The sequence below is a fragment of the Lepidochelys kempii genome, chromosome 4 (genome assembly GCF_965140265.1).
Source record: "Lepidochelys kempii isolate rLepKem1 chromosome 4, rLepKem1.hap2, whole genome shotgun sequence".
In the NCBI taxonomy this organism is placed as follows: Eukaryota; Metazoa; Chordata; order Testudines; family Cheloniidae; genus Lepidochelys; species Lepidochelys kempii.
The window spans coordinates 84,699,800-84,725,852 of NC_133259.1; the positions used below are offsets into that span (position 1 = coordinate 84,699,800).

Below are 26,053 nucleotides of genomic sequence, written 5' to 3' on the forward strand. Positions count from 1 at the left end.
TGGTGCCTGCAGACAGAGGCAGCACACAGAGCCCCTTGGCCACGCCTCCCCCTAGGAGCCAAGGGATGTCGCCACTTCTGGGGAGCCCCCCACCCAAGATAAGCGCTGCCAGGGCCCTCACCCCTTCCCACGCCCCAGCCCTGAGCTCCCGACCCAAACTCCTGCTGCTGCTGCAGGGTGGGGAGGGGCGGTGGCCCGAGACTGCCCCAGCAGCGGCCAGTGCGGCTGGCCCAGGGCCCACCCAAGCTGCTCAGGTGGCCCTTGGTTCCGTCATACGAGCCACTGCAGAAGTCACGAAGGTCATGGAATCTGTGACTTCCATGACCTCTGTGACAAACTCGCAGCCTTAGTTATGCTACAAGTTGCTCCCTGTCTACTTAACTCAAGCACATTCTGGTGCACCTATGACCGCATAAGTCTCAGAGTTGGGGAAGTTTTACTGAAGCAGCGCGAGCACCAAAACAGATGGATCATTCAGTAAGATTCACAAAGCCAGGTAAATTCTAAAGGAAAGTACAGTGGTGTTGACAAAGTAGGGGGGTAAGAGTCAAAAAGACTCCAATTTCTATTTGAAGTTTTTAAAGCTTATCCAAACCAAATCTCTTAGTAATTATCGGCAATCTTCAAAAACTTTCATGAAAGCATATCTCTGACAAATAAAAGAAAAAAAGATTTTTCAGACTTCTATTTACTAATCCTCTTGGCAATCTTGTCTACTACTTACAATGATCTTATATCATGTTATAGTTCTGTGCCTTTTAAAAACTGGACGTGGCCATTTCCCTTAAGTGCACTGTCACGAACTTCTGATTAGCAGTTTTATCTCAATTTTATGAATAGCAGGTTAGTTCTGGTTTACCTCATCAGCTGACCTGCTTCGCTTAATAGGATTTACCAAAAAACAAACAAAATCTACAACACTTTTTCTTTCAGCCTCAAAATTAACGTTTCTATTCACAAGCAAGAATCTTTTTTTAAACAAAGTATTAGGGTTGAAAGTATGTTTTAAGGGAGTCTCACTGACACCCAAAAACAAACAGTATAAAAGCCCCAAACATTAAAAATCTGGAACTGAGGGACTTAGCCAGTTAAGTTAAGGGACTAAGCCAGTTGCCAGCTGTCATGTAAACCTTCATCATTCTCTATCACGTCATGACTTATATGGTCAACCCAGTTTTTAATGTTGGGGTTTTGGTCTCCTTATACACCGTTTTTAAAAATAAAAGATAAATTTTCCTTATAAAAGTTAATACTTTTTTGGCAATGTTAGGTTGCCACTGTAACATACTTTCAAACAACTCTTTTTAATGAAGTAACTGTTTCTGAATTTCCTTAGAGTTTTTATTTAGGGGGTTATTTCTTGTGGGTGTTTTGTTTTGTTTTATTTTTTTCTCAAAAGAGTGACATACACCAAACCTATTTAAATTTTTTAAGGTAAGCGGGAGGGAAGTCCTTCTTTGACAGACCCTTTTGGAGACTAGCAATTCCGTAGGAGATAGGTTTCAGAGTAACAGAAGTCTTCTGCAGTTTCCACAGTATGCATCTGACGAAGTGAGCTGTAGCTCACGAAAGCTTATGCTCAAATAAATTGGTTAGTCTCTAAGGTGCCACAAGTACTCCTTTTCTCGTAGGAGATAGGTTAGTGTTAGAAAGGGAAAGTGGGTAGGAAATGGAAAAGTAGATAGTGGTGGGAAAAGCTTTTATCCATATTCAAAGCTTTAAAGTATTTAAAGCTTTATATCCAGAAAGTTAAGCATTTTAAAGTTTCACATGAATAAAATTGCTCTTCTTGATCCCCTACACTCCATCATCTTACAACCTGACCTCTTGTCATATTGACATCCATGTCTTGCCAGTACTTTTTCTCCTTACCAGTGTGCTCACTCCTCCCATACAGACCTCTATTTTAAAACCCGAGAGCCTGGCCACTCTCCATATACCACCCCCACGCCCAATCCTAAACCTCCAGTTCATGTCCCTCCAAGTTTCACCCCCAAACTCCCATACCATCACTCTCCAGCTCAGCACGGGAGCAGCATAAGGTCAGTTTATACTGATAAAGTTAATTTTAAACACTGTTCTGTATACACATGAAAACAGATCTACAGAAACACAGCCATAGCCAAAAGTAACAGGAAAGAAGCATCGTGGCCCTTGGCACACACACCTTTGAGCTTTTCCCTTTTCTGGCCCAATTTGCAGGGTGTCAGGATGTATTGTCCTGGCTTTCTTCTGCCTAGTCCAGAAACAAAGCCAAAGCTTGGTTAGCTTTAGCTGAGAAGGAAAACAAACAGCCCTAAATTTAAAATCTCTTGCAATAAGTACAGATTAATGGTCAGTTCCTCCTTGCTGCCCCGGGTTGGGCCTGGTTTATTGAACCTGTTTCCTGTTTGGGAAGGGATGGAGAGGTAGAAAAAGCAACCATATGTGTACCTCCTCTTTGTATCCTTGCTCTAATGAGTCCCTAGGTACGCCCTCCCGTAATTACCTAAGAATGGGTTACAGAATCATAGAAATTTAGGGCTGGGGACTTTGTCCTCTGATGTTAGTTGGTGCTAAACTGAAGAAAAATGGACCCTGATGCATATGCTGGGGGACTGTCCAACAGTCAGGCAGCTGTGGAAAGAGACAGACACAATAATTAAAATAACGCTTGGCTTCAGCAACCAAACCTCAGCTGAAAATTATATCATAGGTTACACATGTACTACGCTGATTCTTGAGGGCCGCAAAGATTGTCAAACCCATAATTTTACAAAAATGAAAGAGTAGGCTTATTCCCAGACTAGAGCAGTGGTATTCAGACGTGTCTGAATTGTAGTGAAGGAAGAGTAACTCATCGATGCAGAGACCAAGTAAATAAATTTGAAGACATTTGGACCATGTTTCTTGATACATTTGAATAAAGATTGCTGAGATAGCGCAAACAATGCCAGACATCTCCCCTCCCTTGTGCCCCCGCTTTCCCTTTTTGCCTGTTTGTGAAGGTCTCTGTGTGTGTCTTTTTCCTCCACCCTAACATGTTCTAGCTGTGTATTATTGTCTGATTTTGTAGTGTCTCTTCTTGAAGCTTTGACACATTGCATAATTCCACTGATAGCTTGTGAAATGTGTGGCATTTGATAACATACAAGCAGTAAGTCATTTAAAGTTGTTTTTTTATTATTTCTTTATTAAACTTTTTTTAAAATTAATCCCAAAAGAAAGAAGCAGAGGGCTGGAAGATACCTCAAGAGGTCACCGAATTCAGGTCCCTACAGTGAAGCAGGACCAAGTATTCTGCAAAATTCTGCATTGTGCAGTGGCGCAGAATTCCCCCAGGAGTAAATCTACTAGTCTTAATTCATTGCTAGTAATTTAACAGTCTTTATCAGAGACTTAGCTGAATAAACATAAAGCGTCTTAATTCAGGTCAACCCATTAGTCCAACCTAAAGCAACAGCCTCCTCCCACTGTCAGCTCCCAGACCCTGAAGAGTCTATTCATTCTCGTAAAGCCATAGTAACATCTTTCTTTAGTCCAAACTTATTAATGTGTTTATACATCAGTTATCTTAATAGCTTTCTATAAGTCGTTTAGTAGTCTCCTTTGACCTAATGACCATCTATATGTGTTGTATTATTGAAGTTGTTCTTATTAGAAGAATGATGCCATTTTCATTTTCTTGCTGCTGCTGTACTTCATCATTTCTTCTTTCAGCTGAGTTTGGTCTTGCAGGTAAGAACTGCAAGTGTCTGATTTAGTCTATACACTTGACCATCATTCAGTTTCAAATAAGGTAGGTTATGCAATTCTCTGCCATGATTCTTTTGATTAAAAAAAGCTCAACTGATATTTAAAATGTATTCCTTCCCTTATATTCTTCTTGGAAAAAAAAGAACTAATAAACTGTGTAGGCAATAAATCTTGCTGTAATGATGTTCTACAACAGGGGTTGGCAACTGTCAGCACACGGCCCATTAGGTAATCCGCTGGGGGCCACAAACCATTTTGTTTACATTGACCATCCGCAGGCACAGCCCGCCACAGCTCCCAGTGGCCATGGTTTGCAGTTTCCGGCCAATGAGAGCTGTGGTAAGCCGCAGGCCGGTGCTGGCTGTCGCTTCCCACATAGCCCATTTGCCAGGAATGGCGAACCACAGCCACTGGGAGCTGCGGGAGGGGGCCATGCCTGCGGACGGTCAACATAAACAAAATGTCTCACGGCCCGCCAGTGGATTACCCTGATGGGCCACATGCCAAAGGTTGCCAACCCCTGTTCTACAATTTAATAATGTCAAAGACACTAATTAAATGTTCAGTATTCAATAATGTCAAATAGGCCAGCCAAGACAAGTACAACAAGGACTGCCACAACATAGTACTTCCACAGTCCATAAACACTGCACAAAGAACTCCCAACACCCCCGCCCTGCCATGGGTTAACAGCTGCACAAATTTCGGGCCTAAGACTCAAAATAAGAGCAATAGGCATCTGACAATATTCACCCACAAGATGGGTTGATTTAAATCACCAAGAGGAAAGCTGGGATTTAAATAATCAATTTTAATCAATTTTTCCATTTGTACTTCAGTTATTTTCTAAGGAAAGGTACAGTCTCATTGGTTAATATAATCATTAAAACCATAAAAAAACATTAAAACATGCCCATTTACCCTAATTATAACCCAATACAACAGTAACTCTTCGATGATATCACACAACTGTATGACAGTGGTCCCCAATGGTGATCGCCCCACACCGAATTGGTTCGCTATGGGCCAGCAGCACTTGGGGGTGGCCAGCTTCCAGATGGCAATTGTGACTTGTTGTCCACAGATATGGCACGCCGCATGCTGCTCTGCTGCCATTGTAGCTCCAGGATTAGTACAGCACATCTCCAAAAAGGTTGCCTTCCTCCCATCCTAAAATTCTCTCACCACAGCTGGTAATCCCAGATCTGCAGGTGAATCCTTTCCTATCAATACATTCTCGTTACCTGAGCTCAGAATCTGCACTGTACACTGTGAAGCTGCTCCAGGAACCAGTCCTCTTCTAGGAGTTCCTCGGTGTCTCTCATCTACGTCCCAGTTCCACCATCACTGAAGACACTCCTGCTACATCTATTCAGTGGTGTGGCACGTGAAATCTCCAGTCAAGTTCCACCAGCTGAGTGCTAAAATACAGCCCAAGCAGCCTGTGTGTATCAGAGGTTGCCAGCATAGTGGTGAGACAGCAATTCAAAAGTGGCACTAGACCACCCATAAAGGTAATACGAAGCAAAGACAGATGAATCATGAGATTTTAAACAATTTTATCTATCCTGGCTTCTGCTAGGCATCCCACAATGCAGTGAGAAAAATTCCATAATGCAGAATGCTCAGCAGTGAAGCATACCCTCTGAGAACACCATGCGGCAAACTGCCCATGTGTACCCAGTGATGTACATTGACAGAGGGAACACCATCCCATGTGCATGCTATTACTGCAGCTTGGATAATGCATGTAACCTTAGATGCAGCAAAAAGCTGCTGATTCTCACACACACACGTAGACAAGCCCTCAGAAAATTTTGAATGGTACACAGCAATAGCATAATAAAAAAAAGCAGGTGACAAATTGATGTTCCTGTCCATATTCCAATGGCATACTTTAAATGTCTCCCCTGTCTAAAAAACACTCACATATACTTCTGCATAAAAGATATTTCACAGCAATTTTTATAAAATGGATTAGTTCATGTCAGCAGTCATAAGTAAACCTACAGCAGCCAAGTGTTCACACATTATGAAAAGTGTTTTCCCTCTAAGATACATTTTACTGTCAGGTTTTCATCATCAGGGAGAATAAAGGCCATTTTGAAAATCAAATCATATTCTGGCAATATCTTTTTGAAGGGACATATGTTTGCCTCCTTACATATTAAACATGTCTTACAAACATCCTGAACACTAAAAAAACTAGCAACCTTCTCAAATGGGGCCTACAATAGTCTCAAAATCAAAGTTATTCTGTATATGTCCTAAACACTTTATGGAGGTGCAAAGCTATTTTACTGTGCTACCTGGGTAGCTCTCACTATAAACAGTTTGAGATATAAACAGCTGAACAACTCTCTGAGATTAGACAGGTACTAGGATGGATATGAAGCCCTAAAGTGAGAAGCTTTATAATATATAAATATACATATATAGCTCTAAAATATGTCCATAAATTATTATGATAATCCCCTACTAAACAGATGGAGGGCCATCTAGCCCCTAACATGTTCCTGAAAGTCACTTCCCAGAAGTATTGTATTTAGAGCAGATAGACTAAAAACACTGATGTAAACACTATTGCAGGCCTTGGAGAATTTTAGTCTTTTCTGATTAAGAGGCATATTTGTACTGTATACCTGGCATTTAGGGAAGCATATTATATTTAGGATCAATCATGAAAATGTTGCTTTAAACAAAAGAAAAAAGAAAGACGTTTTAGAAGATGGATAGTCCTATTATGTAACACGCGGTGTGCTATTACATAGCTACCACTTTTTGCCTTAAATGTGGTGGCATTCCAACAGTGAGTGAGGCAATTTGTGTATGAAACAGTTCACTTGTAAGTTGAGTAATTTTATAAGTGCTTTAGGAGTGAAGTGAAATTATTCTATGTACAATTATTCTCTTTTATCCTTACTTCTCTCTCCTCATTCCCCACTCAAATGGAAATATCAAAAGTGTGAGTGAGTCTCTTGCTGTGTCCATAACTCATTCCTGTCTAGGAGTTCATCTCTATTTTTCCACAGTGGACATAACAGCAAGCCGCAAAGTCCTTGAAACACCTGTACTCACCAAGAGTTCACCATATTTCACCCAAACTTCCCCTTAGGCTTGTTTAATCCCAGGGTTCTCATTTTAGGACTTCATATCCATCCTACTAACTGTCTAATCTCAGAGAGTTGCTCAGCTGTTTATATCTCAAACTGTTTATAGTGACAGCTACCCAGGCAGCACAGTAAAATAGCTTTGCACCTCCATAAAGTGTCCTAAAGCCAGGATCCCATTTTGCACAATAGCATAAAAATTAAACTGCTGCAGTTGTTGTAAACTCTTAATATATTTGAAAGCAGTAATTACAAAGCTATGGCTCAATTTTAATGGAAATAAAGCATTCAGATAATACATTACATCATTATCCTTCCTATAAACACCACAAAGGACAAGTTCACTGCCAAGTGTTTGTCTCATGTTACTTTAGGTCAATAATTCAAAAGTTTCACTCTGGCAAAAGAGCTGGTTTTCCCATGGAGACAAGGTTAATGCCAAATAAAGGATTTGCTGCTTGAAAATTAGGAAAACTGATGCCTACAAGCTGATAATGCTCTAGAAAGGTTACCTGAACCAATTATATCAGTTATCTAAGTTCAGAACAATACATTGCCTTTCACCACCTCAAAGCATCAACAAATAATGTCAAATAGTCTACAGGCTATATAAGGCAAGAAAAAATTGCCCTATCATAAGCCATCTCCACATAAGAGAGAAGACTTCGCTATGCTCCAGATCACATAAGTATTACTTTGGCTTTTTCTAATTGACACAAAGAAAGAAGACTAGCATTTGATTTCACCTAAAGAAGCCACTATTTACTACTAGGAAATATCTTTTGCTAGCAGTCAAACATGTATTCTATTATAATAGTTTAATCTTTTAACAATTATGTTTTAAATGAGCAGATTTCACTGATTTCTTTTTACAAAGTAACCTGTATGAAATCAATGAGGTTCTGTACAAATCATTAAAATAAAAAGGTTTTCAAAGTCTGTACTCAGCTCCCTTCATTTATATTTGGCTTCAGGCTTATTTAATATGCTTCCAAGTAGATAAAAGCAGTATACATTTTATTTTCATGGTGGGTGGCCAACAGGTTAAACATCAAATTCTCTGTGTGGGAAAACCCCAAAGTAGACAAAACTGTTTTGATGCTTAGCAAAGTTCTATTTCTAGTACAGCCAACTCTCCTGCTAACTGATCTCTCTTAAAATATGTGACAAGGATATTATGTGAAAATATTTACAAGCATTGCAAGATGGAATGTATTTAAAATATTGTGTAGAATGACTGGTTTGAATAAGACTTTACAGGAAATCCTTGTGATAAAGTTTAACTAGAACATAACTACAGTGTTCCAAAATAGTAATATTAGCACTAACATTTTACATTAAACTTTTGATGGTTAAAAATTCTGTTCTTCTTTTTCAGCTATCTAGATGTATAAGTTACCAATATTCCATCATTAATATTGATTACGAAAAAAGGTTTAGCACTATATCAATGTGTTAGGAGCAGAATGGTTTGGAATCTGGAATTCTCAAATCCCAGCTTCTCAAAATGTATTCTTTATTATGCTTCTATAGGTGTTTTAGATTACCTGTTTAAGAGAAGTTACTACATTTAAAACACTAGACACACACAAGAGTTAAGTTTCTATTGTTAACTTGCCCACATTGCATATACCACACACACACACAGAGGTATGAATTAATAGCCTACTTAGTAATCAAAAATTTTGTGTGTGTGTGCGCGCTGTAGAGGCAAGTTAATGTTATGAAAACCCTAATTTTTGCATTTCCTGACATTCCTTACAGAACTGGACAGTCCTCTTTGCTTTCAGTTTAAAAGGACTCATAGAACTGTTACTTACCATATGGTTCTTTGAGATGTTGTGGTCAGTATGGTTCCCACTATAGGTGCACATAGGCCTCATGCTGAGGCCAGGGGATTTTTGTTTTGTTTTTAAAACTAGTATCCAGCTGTGCTGTGCATGCAGCCCATTCTGACAGCCCTCAGCTGCAGGATGTTCACGTGTAATTTCAGGTTTCTTGAGACTACATGCCTTGATTTTTGCAGATGGTTCAGATGGGCAGCTCAGCCTGTCCCATGTGTGTCCACATAAAAGCCATCATCATGGAGCGGACCAAGAATGACATGAATTTCCCCAGCCCCCCATATTTACTGGGCCTACCCACAAACCAAGCTCTCAGAGGACTTGAGGTGGGACCATGATCCTGCTATTCACATGAGGTCTGGATGGGAAATATGCATACCTCAGCCACAACTGTAAAGGCCACAGCTGAAGTCTGGCAGGCAGAGTCACATGTGTACACTCTCATGTTCATATGCCACTGACTGCAGATATCTGAACCTGTCCTCTGGCACACAGGTCTTTGCTGATCTGGAGTCACAGCTCTTATGAACTCCCACCTGCAGTAGTATGAGAGATGATTTCTCAGTTCACAAGGAATCTTAGCTGAGAGAACAGGGAAAGGATATATTCCAAGGCTGACAGTCTCCAGGAGCAGGTCGGAACAGATCAGCCAGTCATCCAGGTACAAGCAGATGTGGATTCCTTGTCTTCTTACAGTGTGTTGCAACTACTGCCAGACATTTTGGTGCTGTGGATGCTCTGAAGGGAAGAACCATTATTGGTCACAATTAGGCCCCACTGATAGTCTTAGGTACTTCCTATGGGCCAGGTAGATTGAAATGTAGAAGTACGTATCCTGTAAGTCAAGAGCCACAAGCCAGCCTTGAGAGGGAGAGATGGAATGACAGAGGCAAATGTTACTGTCTCAGGTTCAGGATGGTATGTAATATGTTGAGTCTCCTCAGGTTGAGGATTGGAGAAAACCCCTTTCTTCTACAGAATGAGGAAATCCGAGAAGTCTCTTCACTTGAGCTATTTTGGGACCTGCTCTATGACTCTTGGATGAAGCAATTAAGCTACTTCTGGTTTTGGTGGGCTCTCATAAGACAGGTCCCTGAAGAGGGAAAGGGGTAAAGAGTGGAATTAAATGTACACACACCTCTAACACCTATCTGACTAGGGTGACCAGCTGTCCCGATTTTATAGGGACAGTCCAGATTTTTGGGTCTTTCTTATATAGGCTCCTATTACTCCCCACCCTCTGTCCCGATTTTTCACATTTGCTGTCTGGTCACCCTATATCTGACTCATGTCATGGCAGACCATGCTCACTGGGATGGGATGAGGCAGTTTCCAAAAATTGTGCTCTCTCAATTAGGTTTGATGTGGCTCTCAACTGTCTCATCAAATCTGCTCATGTGTAAGACTATAATTCTGTCATGGAGGTCAGAGATTCCACGACTTTCTGGGCCCGCCCAAACAGAGGTCCAATGGCCAGCCCCATCCCACTCTAACAGCTGAGCAGTGACCAGGCCTGGGCCAGCCCTAACATCGTCTGGGGTTAGGTCAGCCTCTCTGGGGCTGGAGCAGCAGCAGTCAGCCCTGCCGCAGGAGCAGCAATGAGGCTGGAGCAGCTGCAAGCCCTGGCAGAGCTGTTTTTACCCCACCCTTGGGTATTTTTAGTAAAAGTCAGGGACAGGTCACAGCTTCTGTGAATTTTGCTTATTGCCCAAAACCTGTCCCTGACTTTTACTAAAAATACATGTGACAGAATCTTAACCTTACTCATGTGTCATAGGAGCAGAGTATGTTGCTGAGGAAGGCAGGTGCCCCTGTTGTGTCTTGGATGCCTCTTGACATGGTTGTCTGCATTGGCAGGGCATGTGCATTGTTTCAGCTGGGGCTGAGGACTGTAGAGCTTCTGGTACAGAGCAGGGGTGTACGAAGGGTAGCTTGAGTCCTTCATGAAGCACAGAACATTGTCTATCCACTTGAACACCTCTGAGCCCTCAGTTATGGCCTGCAACTCTTTTGGGCTGGAGCCATGATGCTCCATAGTCACCACGGTTGCCAGACTTAGTTTGTGCCAGCAGAGACTGCTATCTTAAGAAGTGCTCCTTAACCCCAGCCCTTGACATTGTGCGAGGCTTGGTGAACTTCTCTCCAGACTCTTTGCAGTGTCTTTTTTTTAAATGAGAGAATAGTGAGCTTCTTCTTGAGCTTCTGCCTCTACACTCAGAGCAGTCTGTCTAGGTACTTCACTTTGATATTGGAGATGTTGGTGTCAGCTTCAGTGCTGAGGTCCTCTTTGATGCTAGGCATGTCAGTTTGTACCAGGGCTGATGTCAGGGCCAGATCTTTCCTTGGTGCCATCTTCTCCATGCTAGTCTTAGGCATTGCCTGCCTGCTCAAGAGGATGTTGGATGATACTGGTTTATCCACCAGTAGGATTCTGGAACTAGTTTCCTCCGTGTCTGACGGACTCGCTTCTTGCAACTTGTTTAGCAAAGAGAGACAAGCACCCTGAGCATCTGCTTGAAATATGTGATTTCCCTAAGCACAAGAGATACCTATTATGTCCATCCTGAAAAGGGATTAGTCCAGTCCAGGATGAACAGGGCTTGAAGCATGCAGGTTTCAATGTCACCATATTAAGGAACCCTGTACAGGGGACAGGATGTACAGAGAGGTCTACACAGTAGAGTGCGGTCCATATGGGTCAGATTAGTTCCCAGTAGTCAAATATTATAGATTGGAAGTACATCTAAAGAAGTTTAGCCTGAACTAAGAATTAACAGGTTAGAAATTCATTGGTACCATCTTGCTGCCACAAGCAGCAAAAGGGAACTAAGAGAGTATCACAGGCATGATGTTCTTTACGCCCTCACACAGGAGCAAAAGGAAGCACAAGAGTGGTCCCAATGGACACTGTAAAAAAAAATCTGGTCTTGTGTGCAGAAGGTACATTGGTGCTTGCAGTGGGATCCACACTGACAAATACATGAAGAATATGCAAGTTTGTACTGAAATTAAAAAAGACACCAAGAAATATATCTGTTGGATGCGAACTATAAAATTTTGTCTTCTTGTGAAGCATATGAGCAAGTTAAAAGCCTGATAAAATTGGTTTATAGAATATGAGTGTCAAGGTCCTTCCCCACTCTGAACTCTAGGGTACAGATGTGGGGACCTGCATGAAAGACCCCCTAAGCTTATTTTTACCAGCTTAGGTTAAAAGCTGCCACCACCAAAGTGTCTAGCAAAATAACAGGGGAAGTGCCCACTTGGAAATGTCTCCCTCCTGCAAAATATCCCCCCAAGCACTACACCCCCTTTCCTGGGGAAGACTTGATAAAAATCCTCACCAATTTGCATAGATGAACACAGACCCAAACCCTTGGAACTTAAGAACAATGAAAAAGCAATCAGGTTCTTAAAAGAGAATTTTAATTAAAGAAAAAGTAAAAGAATCATCTCTGTAAAATCAGGATGGTAAATACCTTACAGGGTAATCAGATTCAAGACATAGAGAATCCCTCTAGGCAAAACCTTAAGTTACAAAAAGACACAAAACCAGGAATATACATTCCATTCAGCACAACTTATTTTATCAGCCATTTAAACAAAACAGAATCTAATGCATATTTAACTAGATTGCTTACTAACTCTTTACAGGAGTTCTTACCTGCATTCCTGCTCTGGTCCCAGCAAAAGCATCACACAGACAGAGAGGACCCTTTGTTCCCCGCCCCCCAGCTTTGAAAGTATCTTGTCTCCTCATTGGTCATTTTGGTTCAGGTGCCAGCGAGGTTATCTTAGCTTCTTAACCCTTTACAGGTGAAAGGGTTTTTCCTCTGGCCAGGAGGGATTTAAAGGTGGTTAGCCTTCCCTTTATATTTATGACAATGAGGATTCTTTTTGTTTATAATATTTTCCTCTGTGAATATGTAAGGTTTGATTCATATTTAATTTGATGCCCCCGTTGGGTCAGTGGCAGGGACTGAATTCAGGACTTCTGGATCTAAATGCATGAGCCATTACTACCTGTGCTAAAAGAATCACCTCTGTTAGCTCAAAGACTGTAGCCAACTCATAAGCCTGTGTGTCCAGCCACTCGACAGAGAACCACATTAAGTAAGCATGGGTTAGAGTTGTCTTAAAGAAACAACTGAAAAGCAGCTTTCTAATAAGAGACATATGGGAATGTGAGAGTACAAATCACATCTTAGAAGGATAAATGAAAAAATATCAATGGAGTTACTGAATTCAGTGAAGCCATCTTAACACACTTATGTTTCATATTCACTTAAACTCTGAATAGGATGAATACAACTCTAAAAGTTTAGTAAATATAAAACATAGCCCTCAGATGCTGAAAGAAAACAATGGTCTTGATGTTTATAAATACCTCAGTAAAGAATAACTGGAATATTTCTATCCCCAGTAATAGGGTGTGTCATAGCAATGAAGATCAACTGGGAGGTTTTTATGGTTAGTTCTTGGAATTCAATCCTCTGGGACCAACATCAGGCCTCTCTCAGGTGAGACACTCCACTTCTAGAACGTACACCCTCTTGGCAAGTCAGAAAGCCAGTCTAGGGAACTTAAAACCATAATAAACAATGAATGTTTAGATCCGAAGAGAGTGGTTTTAACCAAACCTATTATCGGTGGTTATGTAACTTGTTTCTAAAATCTGTATTGAAATAAGCATTTAGTGACGATAACTGGTTCTCTTAAAAACACTTTAGAAAAGAAAACACTTGTGTTTAATTTCCAGAACACTTAAACACCTACCTATGTGTGGTAATTTAAAAAAAAAAAATGGTGTCATCATGGAGCACTTCAATTTGGGATAAATATGTTGAAGGTCTTATATAGCAAGCAGTAAAATATCCAAATTACTAAAAGTTATAGATGAACTAACTATTTTGGATCTCATTATCCAGATGAAGACAGAGTTCCCACTAGACTGGAAATTGCTGGTTGCCTAGGAACCAGTGATCATGATCCAATTACATTGTGTATGGACAAACAGAGGACAGTCCCAACCACAAGATATACACTTAATGCTTCAGTTGAGGAAAATTATGAAGAATTTAGACAGAAAAATGTGAATGAAATTGGCAATTGTTTAAGAGTTTAGATGGCCCAAAAGCCACAAACCCACCATTGCAAAAGAGGACAATTTTGTTTAAAAATCCCATTCTGGTTACTAAGGGAAGTATATGTAGCAATTATAAATTTAACCTTTTTTCTTTTTGAAGTAGATGGCAAACAATATCAATTAGAAACTGTAAAATATATATTAAAAAAATCCATGGCTGGCATGGCAAAGGACAAGTGTGTTTGTTTTTTAAGTATATCAGAAACAAAAACAAACAAACAAAACTAACAATGGCATAGGCCCATTACCAGATGGAGATAGTAATTTGTTAATAACAATGCAGAAAAGGCAGAAGAGTTTAAGTATTTCTGTTCTGTATTTGGAAAGAATGACAATGACAGACTCATATCACAGCAGGATGAACTGCTTTCTAGTCCACTAACAAAGACACTGAACAGCATCTACTAGCGATAAACATTTGTAGTTCAGGAGCCCAGAAAACTTGCACGCAAGATACCTAAAAAAAAAGTTGGTGAAAGAACTCTGGCCCGTTGATTATGTTAATTTTTAATAACTCTTACAATACTGGGAAGTTCCAGAAGACTGAGAGACTGCTAATATGGTGCCAATATTCAAAAAGGGGAAGTGGGAAGCATAGGTAACTATAGGGTGGTTGGTCTAACACCACTCCCAGGCAAAATAATGGGAAAACAGATACAGAATTTAATCAGTAAAGAATTAAAGGATGGATATAGAATTAGTGCCCGTCAATATGGTTTTACTGACAACAGGTCTTGTCAAACAAACATTTTTTTCCTTCAGATTACAAGTTTTGCTGATAAAGGTGACTGCATAGAAGTAGACTTTTGTAGTACCACATGATATTTTGACTTAAAAGCTAGCACTATACAAGATCAATAGATCATATGCTAAATGTATTAAGAACTGGCTAACTGATAAATTGTACAAAGTAATCATCAGTGGGGAAAATAATCAAATGGGGGAGGGCAGTTTCTAGTGGGATTTTGCAGGGATCAGTTTTAGGCCCAACACTATTGAATATTTTCATCAATTATCTGGAAGTAAATATAAAGTCATTTCTGATCAAAATCTTCAGATGACAGACTGCCCGAGGGTAAATAATGATGAGAACAGGGCAATCACACAGAGCAATCTGGATCACTTCAGTCAGTACAGACCATGGGTTTACTGATAGACAGGATCAAAGTAGTAGCTGTCGGTTCACGAAGGCCAAGAGCTCTGTGAAACTGTTCGGCCAGTTCAGGGGCACTCCAGCTCTTCACTGAAGCAGTGGTTGCTTCGATGGAAACCAGAAGCTCTGTGAAACTGTTCAACCAGTTCAGGATCCTCTCTGAAGCAGCTGCCTTACTTTTTCTACTTCCTTGCTTTTGTGGTAGGTATGTCATGCATATAGCAAGCGTAACTCGCACACGGCATCATGTTTTTGTACTACAGTAACAATATAAGAATGCTATTTTATCCCAGGTGTTACATCTTAGAGAGGTATACTGACTCTTTGCTACCATATTTGTATAGCTTAATTAAGAGGAATAGTCATCTCAGTGAGGAAGGGTCCAGTAGTTAGTGCATTAGTCTGGGGCTTGAGAGACCCTGCTTCAATTCCCTGCTTTGCCACAAGTTTCCTGAGATAACCTTAGCAAGTCATTTAGTCTGTGCCTCAGTTCCCTCCTGTAAAAATGGGAATCCCTTTATCTCCTACATCACAGATACAGTAGAAACTGTGTGGTGCTCAGATACTACAGTAATGTGGGCCATAAAAGTACCTAAAATAGAGAGATCTCCACCCTAGAAACTTTTCAAAGTATATTTTTCTTTTCAGTCCAATAACCGCATCACATTATTAAATTCTATCAAGCTCTCAAAATGTTAGTATATAAGAATCATAACACAGCCAGTCACATTGGAGAAACCTTCTTCTCCAATGTTTCTAATACCTCATAACCCCTGCACTGGATGGAATCAAACTACTCAAAGACTGAAGGCTTACAGCTGTCCAAAAAGAAACAATGGTCACTACTCAACACTAGTCCAACCAGCTTTATGATGAAAATAAGTCTATATACAATATCATAAGCAGAGCTGGTAATGATGCATGTAGTTAAGGTTTGCAAACACTTCCCATTGTAAGACTTTGTTTCAATTGTTTGAAACTTTACCAAACTTTAACCTTTCAGGCTGAAATTTTCCATTGCAGGCGGAGGCCTCAAGCTGAGGTTTTTTAAGAAAGTTGCAGCAAAAGAATTGCTCAGTTATTTCCCAAAGTGGGATTGGAAAAAAATTAATTGTTTTGCCCATATTAAAAATCTCCCAACTCCTTTGTTGAAATGCTCTAGTAACTCCATGCTTTGGAGCAGGAACTTGAAGTTTGGAAGAGGGAGTCATCCCAGTGTCAACCTTTTTCTGTTGTTATGAAAAACTGATCAAGTTACGACCTTCGAAAAATCTCAAGTTGTACATGCTCAGTAAAGACTTGTCTGTCAGCTAAATTCTCAGAAGATGCCATCTGCACGAAGCATGCTCCAGCCCAGGTCTGCAGGGAATGAGAAAGATTTCCCTGCAATTCCTTCTCCTGGCTCCTGAAGGTCACTGTGGCACAGGACACTGAAACTGAAAGAAGAGACACCCTCTTTCCTGTGCTTTCACTGCTCTACGTGCTGACACCAGGGAGATTGGAACTGGCTGGTCAGAGAGGATGGGGGAAGTAATTTGGGAAGGGAAACTAAGAAGGGGAACCCAAGGAGGGAAGATCCAGAAGGGTCGGTCCTGGGGCCAGTTTTGTTCAATATCTTCATAAATGATCTGGAGGATGGTGTGGATTGCACTCTCAGCAAATTTGCGGATGATACTAAACTGGGAGGAGTGGTAGATACGCTGGAGGGGAGGGATAGGATACAGAAAGACCTAGACAAATTGGAGGATTGGGCCAAAAGAAATCTGATGAGGTTCAATAAGGATAAGTGCAGGGTCCTGCACTTAGGACGGAAGAACCCAATGCACAGCTACAGACTAGGGACCGAATGGCTGGGCAGCAGTTCTGCGGAAAAGGACCTAGGGGTGACAGTGGACGAGAAGCTGGATATGAGTCAGCAGTGTGCCCTTGTTGCCAAGAAGGCCAATGGCATTTTGGGATGTATAAGTAGGGGCATAGCGAGCAGATCGAGGGACGTGATCATTCCCCTCTATTTGACATTGGTGAGGCCTCATCTGGAGTACTGTGTCCAGTTTTGGGCCCCACACTTCAAGAAGGATGTGGATAAATTGGAGAGAGTCCAGCGAAGGGCAACAAAAATGATTAGGGGACTGGAACACATGAGTTATGAGGAGAGGCTGAGGGAGCTGGGATTGTTTAGCCTGCAGAAGAGAAGAATGAGGGGGGATTTGATAGCTGCTTTCAACTACCTGAAAGGGGGTTCCAAAGAGGATGACTCTAGACTGTTCTCAATGGTAGCAGATGACAGAACGAGGAGTAATGGTCTCAAGTTGCAGTGGGGGAGGTTTAGATTGGATATTAGGAAAAACTTTTTCACTAAGAGGGTGGTGAAACACTGGAATGCGTTACCTAGGGAGGTGGTAGAATCTCCTTCCTTAGAGGTTTTTAAGGTCAGGCTTGACAAAGCCCTGGCTGGGATGATTTAACTGGGAATTGGTCCTGCTTTGAGCAGGGGGTTGGACTAGATGACCTTCTGGGGTCCCTTCCAACCCTGATATTCTATGATTCTAAGATTGGGAAACTCATAGGGAGTACTGGGACTGGAAGGAGGCTCTGGAGAAAAGGGAGGAAAGACAGAAACAGGCTGGAGAGACAGGGTCAGAAGGGGTCAAATTGTGAGGTTGTCTGTGACCACTAGAGAACACTCCCCTCCGGAACCTGGATGGAACCCAAGATTCTTGAGTCTCATCATTCCTTTTCTTTCAGCAAATATTGTGAAACCCCAAGTATGTGTCTCAGCCCCTTCTAGTGGCTGGTCCACATGGAGGATGTCAACCTACTATGGCCATTAGTTTCTCTGTTAATTCAAGTGGCAGTGGCAATGGATCTAAACATTCCAACCCTGGTGATAAGTAATGTGGATGGCAATATGTCATCATGACAGAATTTTTGTTAGCTTTTAAAAAAGTTTAGGCATGGGGGCACACTTTCAAAGTGAAACCAAAATACTGAATAACTGCTCATTCAGTAAGCACCATCCAGCCTGCACAATGAATGAAGAAGGGATCCTGGGGAGGGGGCAGCAATGTAATCACAACGTATACCCACAAGTGGAGTGAACTCAGGTTACACAGGCAGCCTAACTCTTGAATTTCCCAACTTTTCAGTGCTTCACTTTACAACATTTACCATAGCTTAGTGTGTAAGATATATTAATACAGAAAAAACGTAATTATGAAGAAGTTAATTGTGTATAGCAAGCATACTTGATACAAACGCCCAAAAGCCAGGAAGTGAAAGTTAAGCCACCTAGCAGCACATATCCATTATTCTTCCACATACAGACACAAACCTAACCATCATAAGAACTACCATATACTGCAGATCACATACCGCAATTTTAACTCTGCCCTCTTTTAGCCCTTCTACACACACACCCCTTTAATATCTTTTCCTCTCAACACCAGTAGTTGTGGATGTTTGGTATACTACATGGGCGTCTTGGGAGAGAGTAGTTTGGTAAAGGGTTGGGTACAGAAGGGTGGTTAAAGGGTGTGATTGAAGGGTAGCAAGCCTCAGGTGGCAATTAGGTTATAAGCACTAAAAAATTTAAAAAGCAGACAAAACCCCAAGCAATTTTCCTACTTTAATTTTCCCCGTGCATCCTGTCTACAAGACTGTAAGCTCCTTAGGGGAGGGACTGTCTGTGTCAAATCACTTGTGTTAATAGTAAAAAAAAACAGTTTGTGAAAATGTGCTATGTTTTCTGATACGTCTTACAGTATAAAAATCATTCTATAATCAACATTTATGTCATTATGCACTAAACATGTCACTATGCCCCAGTTTTAGATATGATAGGGCAGTGGTTCTCAACCAGGGGTCTGTGGCCCACTGGGGAGCCTCGAGCAGGTTTCAGGGGAGCTGCCAAGCAGGGCCAGTTTTAGAATTGCTAGGGGCCAGGGCAGAAAGCTGAAGCCCCAACTTACAGGGCTGAAGCCCAGGGCCCTGAACCCTGTCACATGGGGCTGAAGTCAAAGCCTGAGCAACTTAGCTTTGCAGGGCCCATTGTGGTGTGGGGCCCTGGAATGGCCTTGCTCGCTACTCCCTAATGCCGGCTCTGGCCTTTATATGCAGAAAAAAGTTGTTGTGGCACATGTGGGCTGTGGATTTTTTATAGCATGTTGCGGGAAACAAAAAGATTGAGAACCCCTGTGATAGGGCATCTAATATCCAGGACTTCATAAATCAGTATTTTGAGAGACTCAACTTAAATTCCCTGCTTTGCCACATGTTTCCTGAGAGACCTGTGGCAAGTCATTTAGTCTGTGCCTCAGTTCCCCACCTATTTTCCATTACTGTACAGTTAGCCAGCACGTTAATCTGCAAAACATGACCAACTGTTATGCTAATTATATGTACAAAGCAGTATAAAATTATAATTTCTTATGCAGTTTGATATATCTTGTCAATTGCCATCTAAAGATATTATTGAATTAAAAAATTAATAGTTTTAACTAATAAGCAAACAATGCAAAAATTTTGTTTCAATCAGCTGGAGTTCCATTTGTAGCACAATACACTTTTTAAATCAAGCTGGATGAAATGAACCATCTGATTTAATAATGATAGTTCCACACTGTGAAAAACAGTAAATGGTCCCTTTGACAGCAAATCCAAAATTGAGGAGTGGTTGTTATAGCATACTTCTTGTCATCTATTATTAAATAACTGTATTGCACAATGCAGGAGGAAACAAACAGATTGTTTACACATCTTTTACACTTCTGTTTTTGTATTTTAACTTTCTGCCTGATCCGACAGACAGGGCAAGTCCAAGCACTTGTCCCATGCAGATGGACCCAATTAGGAGAAAGTGACACTGACAGCATTTGGCACATAGTCAAACGCACAAGATATTCACACTGAAAAGACAGAGCGGAAACTATTTCTCTCTCTCCAGTCTTTCGGTCAGCCACCTGCGGGGTTAAGTTCTCAGACAAGAAGCTCGGTTGTGAGCATGACAGCATCCCTTTAAGGTACAATGGACACGAGTTTTGGACCTGAAACTGTGTTTCCCTAAATCTTGCCCCTGACTCGCCTATATAAGTCTACACGGGGGGCACAATCCTAGGGGCGCGCCACACACAGGTGCCAAACCGCTGGGCACCACCGCACCTCTGCTCATCCCCCTGCTGGACACGGGCTGCCAGGGACCCCCGCCCCGGGGCGGGGAGCAGGGAGGCACCGGACCCCGAGCCAGAGACCAGCATCCCCCCTCCGGCCCGTTATCCGCTCCCGGCTCGGCGCTCACACACCTACCGTCTCCTTGGCAGCCGCCGCTACGGGGATGGGCAGCAGCCCCCGGGCCGGGTCGGGCTCTCCGGCTCCTGCGGGTCGGCGCTCGGCGGCTGTCTGCGCCCCACGGGGCCGGGGGGGCTCCGGCAGCCGCCCGACCCGGCGCTCATAGAGCCGGTAGCCCAGGTAACAGGCGAGAGCCCCCCCGGCCGCCCCCGCCGCCATGCCCAGCTCCCCCCGCCGGCCCGGCCCCGCCGCCTCCTGCCCCGCGCCGGCCCTCAGGGACCTGGCCAGCTCCGGCCCGCCGGGCAGGGAGCAGGAGTGCGGGGGACCCAGCAGGCGCCACCGCAGAAGGCTCCGCAGGGCGGCCATGGCCGCAGCTCAGCCCGAGTGACGGGCAGAGCGAGCCGGGGGAGAGGAGCCGGCAGAAACCTCGCGAGAGGGCGGGGGGAGCGACGCGAGACTCCCTTCATCCCAACCCCTTCCCCAGTCCCTCCACCGTCTGCACCTCATCCCCGCCTCGCCCTCATTCTCTGCCCCCGTCCCCTCTCCTAGTCCTCTGTCCCTCCTGCCCAGCCTCCTTCCCCCGCACGTCCCAGCCCCTGGCCTCCCTTCGCCATTGCCCCCTCCTGTCATCTAGCCCGTCCAACCCCCTCCTCTGCCTCACGCCTTACCCCGCCTGCCCCATCCCCTCATCCTCTGCTTGTGCCACCCCCACAGTCTGGGGGAGTTCACCGCCAGTATTGAGCACTGAGCCTGCCTCTGCAGCTGTTGTAAGACCTGCTTCCTCACCAACCTTGCTTACAGTGTAGTGTATCTGACGGCCTAAATGAAGTTTGTTGGCGTTCCCAGGCAGGTAGTTCTCAGTGGACAAGAGTCCACACTACAGAAGCCACCATCGCAGCCCGCAGCAGAGCATTGTGTGTGTACACTGAAGTTCTCCATCCTTCAAACAAGTAGTCCCTCTAGGGCAGATGTAAGGCACTTTGATGGGCCAATTTTGGCAAGCTTGGAGTGCCACTTCCCATTCTGTACATAAATAAGCCTTCAGTCGTGGCCATCAATCTGCCACCTTCCACCAGCATGACATAATTCTTATTTAAAATAAATGAACACACATTGTGAGGATATTGTATAATCTCCTTATGAACTGTGCATAGCCATACTACATGGGTTGTTTGATCTAGTCTGATCATGCAGAACATGGTTGAGCCTGGACAGTATATGAATTGGAGACCAACAAGGAAAACATGTGAAATGAAATCCAGTCTAGTGATTTTGGGCACTCATGAGTTTTAAGTTTCTCAGACTCATGTCAGTAACCTCCTGCTACCACACTGTACTAACCTGAATGGAACTATACCCATATTCATCAGCCCAGTAATCCAATAGGTCATACAAAAATAAAAGGAGGACTTGTGGCACCTTAGAGACTAACAAATTTATTTGAGCATAAGCTTTCATGAGCTACTTCCGATGAAGTGAGCTGTAGCTCACTAACACATTTATTTGAGCATAAGCTTTCGTCTCTAAGGTGCCACAAATCCTCCTTTTCTTTTTGCAGATACAGACTAACACAGCTGCTACTCTGAAACCATACAAAAATAAGTACTTCTCAGCTTATACAAACTCCAAAATGTCTGAGGGCACTACAGTAATTCTAATTCATAGTATCACTTAGAATACCATGACTCAATTTATCTCTTATTTAACTCTTGACTTCATTGTTCTCAAGTGTTAGAATCAACAGAATGAAAAAATTGTTATAACTTTGGACAGTAGGTAGGAGCATTTTTATTCATATATTGCATGCAAGTTTATGTAGGGAAAGGCATGCCACCTAAACAGACCTAGGTCTCAAGATTAAGTGTCATACTGCTGTGGAGTAATACTTAGATTTCAGTGACTGTGGTTCCAATCCAAACCTCATTGAAGGCAATGGGAGTCTTTCCAGTCACTTCACTAGACCGCCAGAATCTGTGACTACACTATGGTGCAGATAAATAAATGTGTTACTTAACACCATCCAAATCCTTTCTGTGCCTACTCTTAAAATCAATTGCTCTATCCAATTACCCAACAATGTTCTGTTGACACCTGAGGACAGAGTCCATAAACCAAATTATATTAAATATTTGAGGCTTATTTAATTTAGAAAATAAAAGAGTGATCATCAAGGTAGGTAAGAGTTAAATAGAGTATATTTGGCTGAGTCTAAAAAAATAGAGGAGAAACCTAATTTGCTTAGGCAAAACAACTTTGGGTTACTAGTAGAAAATTGTACTTAAAGGATATCTAGAAAAAGGCATTTCTTTATACCTACTGATAAACCTACCTGTAGGGTCAATGGTCCATTGTAAGACTGGCTGAAATTTTCAGAGTTGGGTGTCTAAAATTAAGCTTCTAAATCCATAGATTTGGAAATCTAACTCTGAAAATTAAGCTACTTTAATTACATAAATATGGACTTCACAGTCCAACTTTAGGGACCCCCATGGTCCTGTAGTCACCAACCATAGTACTCCATTATGTCAGGGTGCAACGCTGCAAGGGCTCCTCATCTCCAGCACCTCCCGCTGGCCATCTTCTCACCAAGTCTTCCATGGCTCAGCATAAAATTCAGTTCCTTTCCAGATAACAAGAAGATCCAACTGGAAAGTTCACAAAACATCATAACACAAAAGAGCCTGCAGCCCCCTTTTAGGCTATTCCTCAGCTCATCCTTTGTGGTCAGCCTTCACCCCCATCTTGGGCTCAATATTCCTTCCATTAGGCTTGCATACCGCTTCCTCAGAAGCTGGTAAGGGAACCCAGGCCCACCTTCTACTCTAGGTTCCATCTCAAGTACCTCATATTACACAGCTAGGTCTGCTTTTTCAGACATGCGACTGTTTCCCTGGGCCACTTCCTACCTCTAAGCTCCCTTGTGTTGCTTCTCCACAGCATGTGCTTAATACATCCTCCCTTTGGTTCTGAACCAGGCTTCTCCCCAGGTCCTCTCAGCTTTTTCTTTCTCCGTTGAACTAACCACTTCCACCTCTCTCAGGTTCCACTAAAGTGCTCTTACTGACCCTATCTCAGGGCCTGCCCCCACAGAAGCCTAACTTATTCCTTGTGGATTCTCCTACCTGGCTTCTTACCAGTTTAAGTCCTATTTCAAGGCTTTTCTTCCACGACAGCCTGACCTGCTCTCTGTGAGTTTCTCTCCACAGGCACATCTTGCCACCTCTGCAGTCTCTCCCCCAGTGAGTTCCCTCAGCTTTCCTATCAGGCTCTGGTGCCTAATGATTTTTATCTAGCTCTGTCCCTTCTGTCAGAGAGGCAATCAATCAATCACAGAGGCACTAACTGGCTTGTCAATCAAGTGATGGGAGTAAGCCCCATCACAGGACCTAATTAAGAAAATTTTGTCCTGTCCTTTCCAAATCTATCTCATTGATCATGTGAAATGGTCCTTCAATCAGTCAAATGTTATATCTTTCTGACTGTCTAGTTTTAAAATCCAATTTCAAATGAACCTTTCGTGAACATAGTACTGCCAGTAAACCCATTTGATGTGTGACTCATTAATCACCCAATCCCCAAAAGTGTATGGACCATGAGTTATCTTACCATTGCATATTGTTTCCTTGAAACTGGCATCTTTAGACAGGAATTTGACTTTTCAGTAGCACCTTCAGGCTAATCTTTTGTTCAGTTCAAAAAGCCCAGTACACATCTGTAACTACTTGTGTCTGAGTATGTTCCTCAGACCCTCCCTGGTGAGGTGTCTGCTTAGGAACACGTGTGGAGACTATTCTTATAGGAAGTTTAAGATTCCAAGTTAGCTGCAGATCTGATCTGCCCTGATTCAGACCACCTAATTTAAATAAAATAAAATAAAGTCTTCCAATGTCATTGTTAAAGAACTTGTTTAAAAGCTCCTGAACAGGCCATTTAAACACATGTTGGTAGATATATCAATATATATGCAAAAGTTGACCTCTCATCTGAATATAGACATGTGCCCTCCATCTATCTTTTCTTTTCCACTCCACTTATATGGGAACTACTCATATGTATCCAGAGAAGATTGGACCTAACAGCCACATATCTTTAAAAAGCAATTAATTTCTCTCTTCCTTTAAAAAAAATCAAATAAAACAGAAATTCCATCCTATGGGAAATTTTGAAATTTCAGCATTTGTTTTTGTCCTCAATCAGGTTGAAAAGTCAAAATATTAAAATGTTTTGAGGAACAAAAAATTCTGAAAAAATTTAATACAGAAATATTGATATGTTTAATTTCAACATTTTGGAGAGAAAAAAAAAACATTTTGATTTTCCTAATCAAAATGTTTGATTTTTGGTTTGCCAACCTGAACTTGTTTTGATTCAGGCTGACAGTAATCTCTGCATCTGCCTGAGCTGCTGCAGAACCTTATGGGAGCTGTAGTTCCATTGTTCATGTCCCCATTCTCCTCCATGGGTCCAGCTCCCCACCTACAGCACATCTCCCATGATGCCCTCAGCAGTCAAATAAAACACTAGATCTCTGAGCAGAAGAGTCTAAAGCACAAAATCATCATAACAGTTATCAAATTATACTGGAAGAAATACATAGAAAGTAAAGGGTAGAATAGGTAGTTTTAAAAATCTGCATTAAAACATATATAAATTATGCATGCGATGAACTGATTTGTGCTACTAATGTGGTGCTCAGTACACAGTACACTTTGTACGGTATGTAATGAACTGAAGTTTTTCTTGCAAAGTTGGTTATATTTTTAGGTATTATGGGCCTCAATCAGATCTCACTGTTTTTATATCTGTTTTATCCCATTGACCTGAGTGGGTTATTCCTGATTTAAGTAAAAGCTGAAGAAGGCTCACATTTTGTAGATACCTCTTTGTCAGCAGTAGGGCTGGTTGAAAGTTTTCCATCAAATCTGTTTTTCTATGGAAAATTTTATTTTTGACAAAATGAAAATTTTCATGAAAACCATCGGCTTTTACAGAAAATTTCAATTTTTCATAGAAAAATGGAAAGCCTGAAAACAAAAATATGTTCATTTTGGCTGAAAACCAAAATATTTTGACTCTGAAATACCACTTCAGTGCCTCGTGGAAGTTGTAGTTTGAGTTCCTCATGCTCCTATTCTCCTCTATGAGCCTGGCTCCCCAGCTGGACTATTTGTTCTATGAGGTAGGCAACCATTTGAATGCACCATCTCCCCATAGCAGACCATAGTGCATCTTGGAAGATGTAGGTAGTCTGACCGGGGAGCCCAGCCTATAGAGGCAAATGGGACCATGAGGCACCCAAACTACCATTACGATCAATCACCATGGTAATATTTCAAAATCTAAATATAGTAGAACCTCAGACATACAAACACCAGAGTTATGAACTGACCAGTCAACCACACACTTCATTTTGAACCAGAAGTACGCAAACATGTAGCAGAGACAAACAAACAAACAAAGAACCAAACAAAAAAACAGCAAATACTGTACAACACAGTACTGTTAAATGTAAACTACTAAAAATAAAGGGAAAGCTTAAAAAAAAGATTTGACAAGGTAAGGAAACTATTTCTGTGCTTGTTTCATTTAAATTAAGATGGCTAAAAGCAGCATTTTTCTTCTGCATAGTAGTTTCAAAGGTGTATTAAGTCAATGCTCAGTTATAAACTTTTGAAAGAACAACTATAATGTTTTGTTCAGAGTTACAAACATTTCAGAGTTATGAACAACCTCCATCCTGAGGTGTTCATAACTCTGAGGTTCCACTGTATTGTGTTTTATG

At 41.9% G+C, this 26,053-nt stretch overlaps 1 protein-coding gene across 8 annotated transcripts in view; it reads right to left on the reverse strand.

Moving 5' to 3' along the window:
- MICU3 (mitochondrial calcium uptake family member 3) overlaps positions 1 to 20,689 on the reverse strand; it is a 149,307-nt gene extending 128,618 nt beyond the window's left edge. For 4 of the 8 annotated variants that reach the window (XM_073341941.1, XM_073341937.1, XM_073341940.1 and 1 more), the window contains exon 1: positions 20,290 to 20,689. In XM_073341941.1, the coding sequence (XP_073198042.1) occupies positions 20,290 to 20,637 (348 nt within the window). In that variant the 5' untranslated portion in view covers positions 20,638 to 20,689. The remainder of the gene's footprint in view (positions 1 to 20,289) is intronic. The other 4 variants (XM_073341943.1, XM_073341939.1, XM_073341942.1 and 1 more) reach the window with 2 other exon arrangements.
- Positions 20,690 to 26,053: the final 5,364 nt, after the last annotated feature.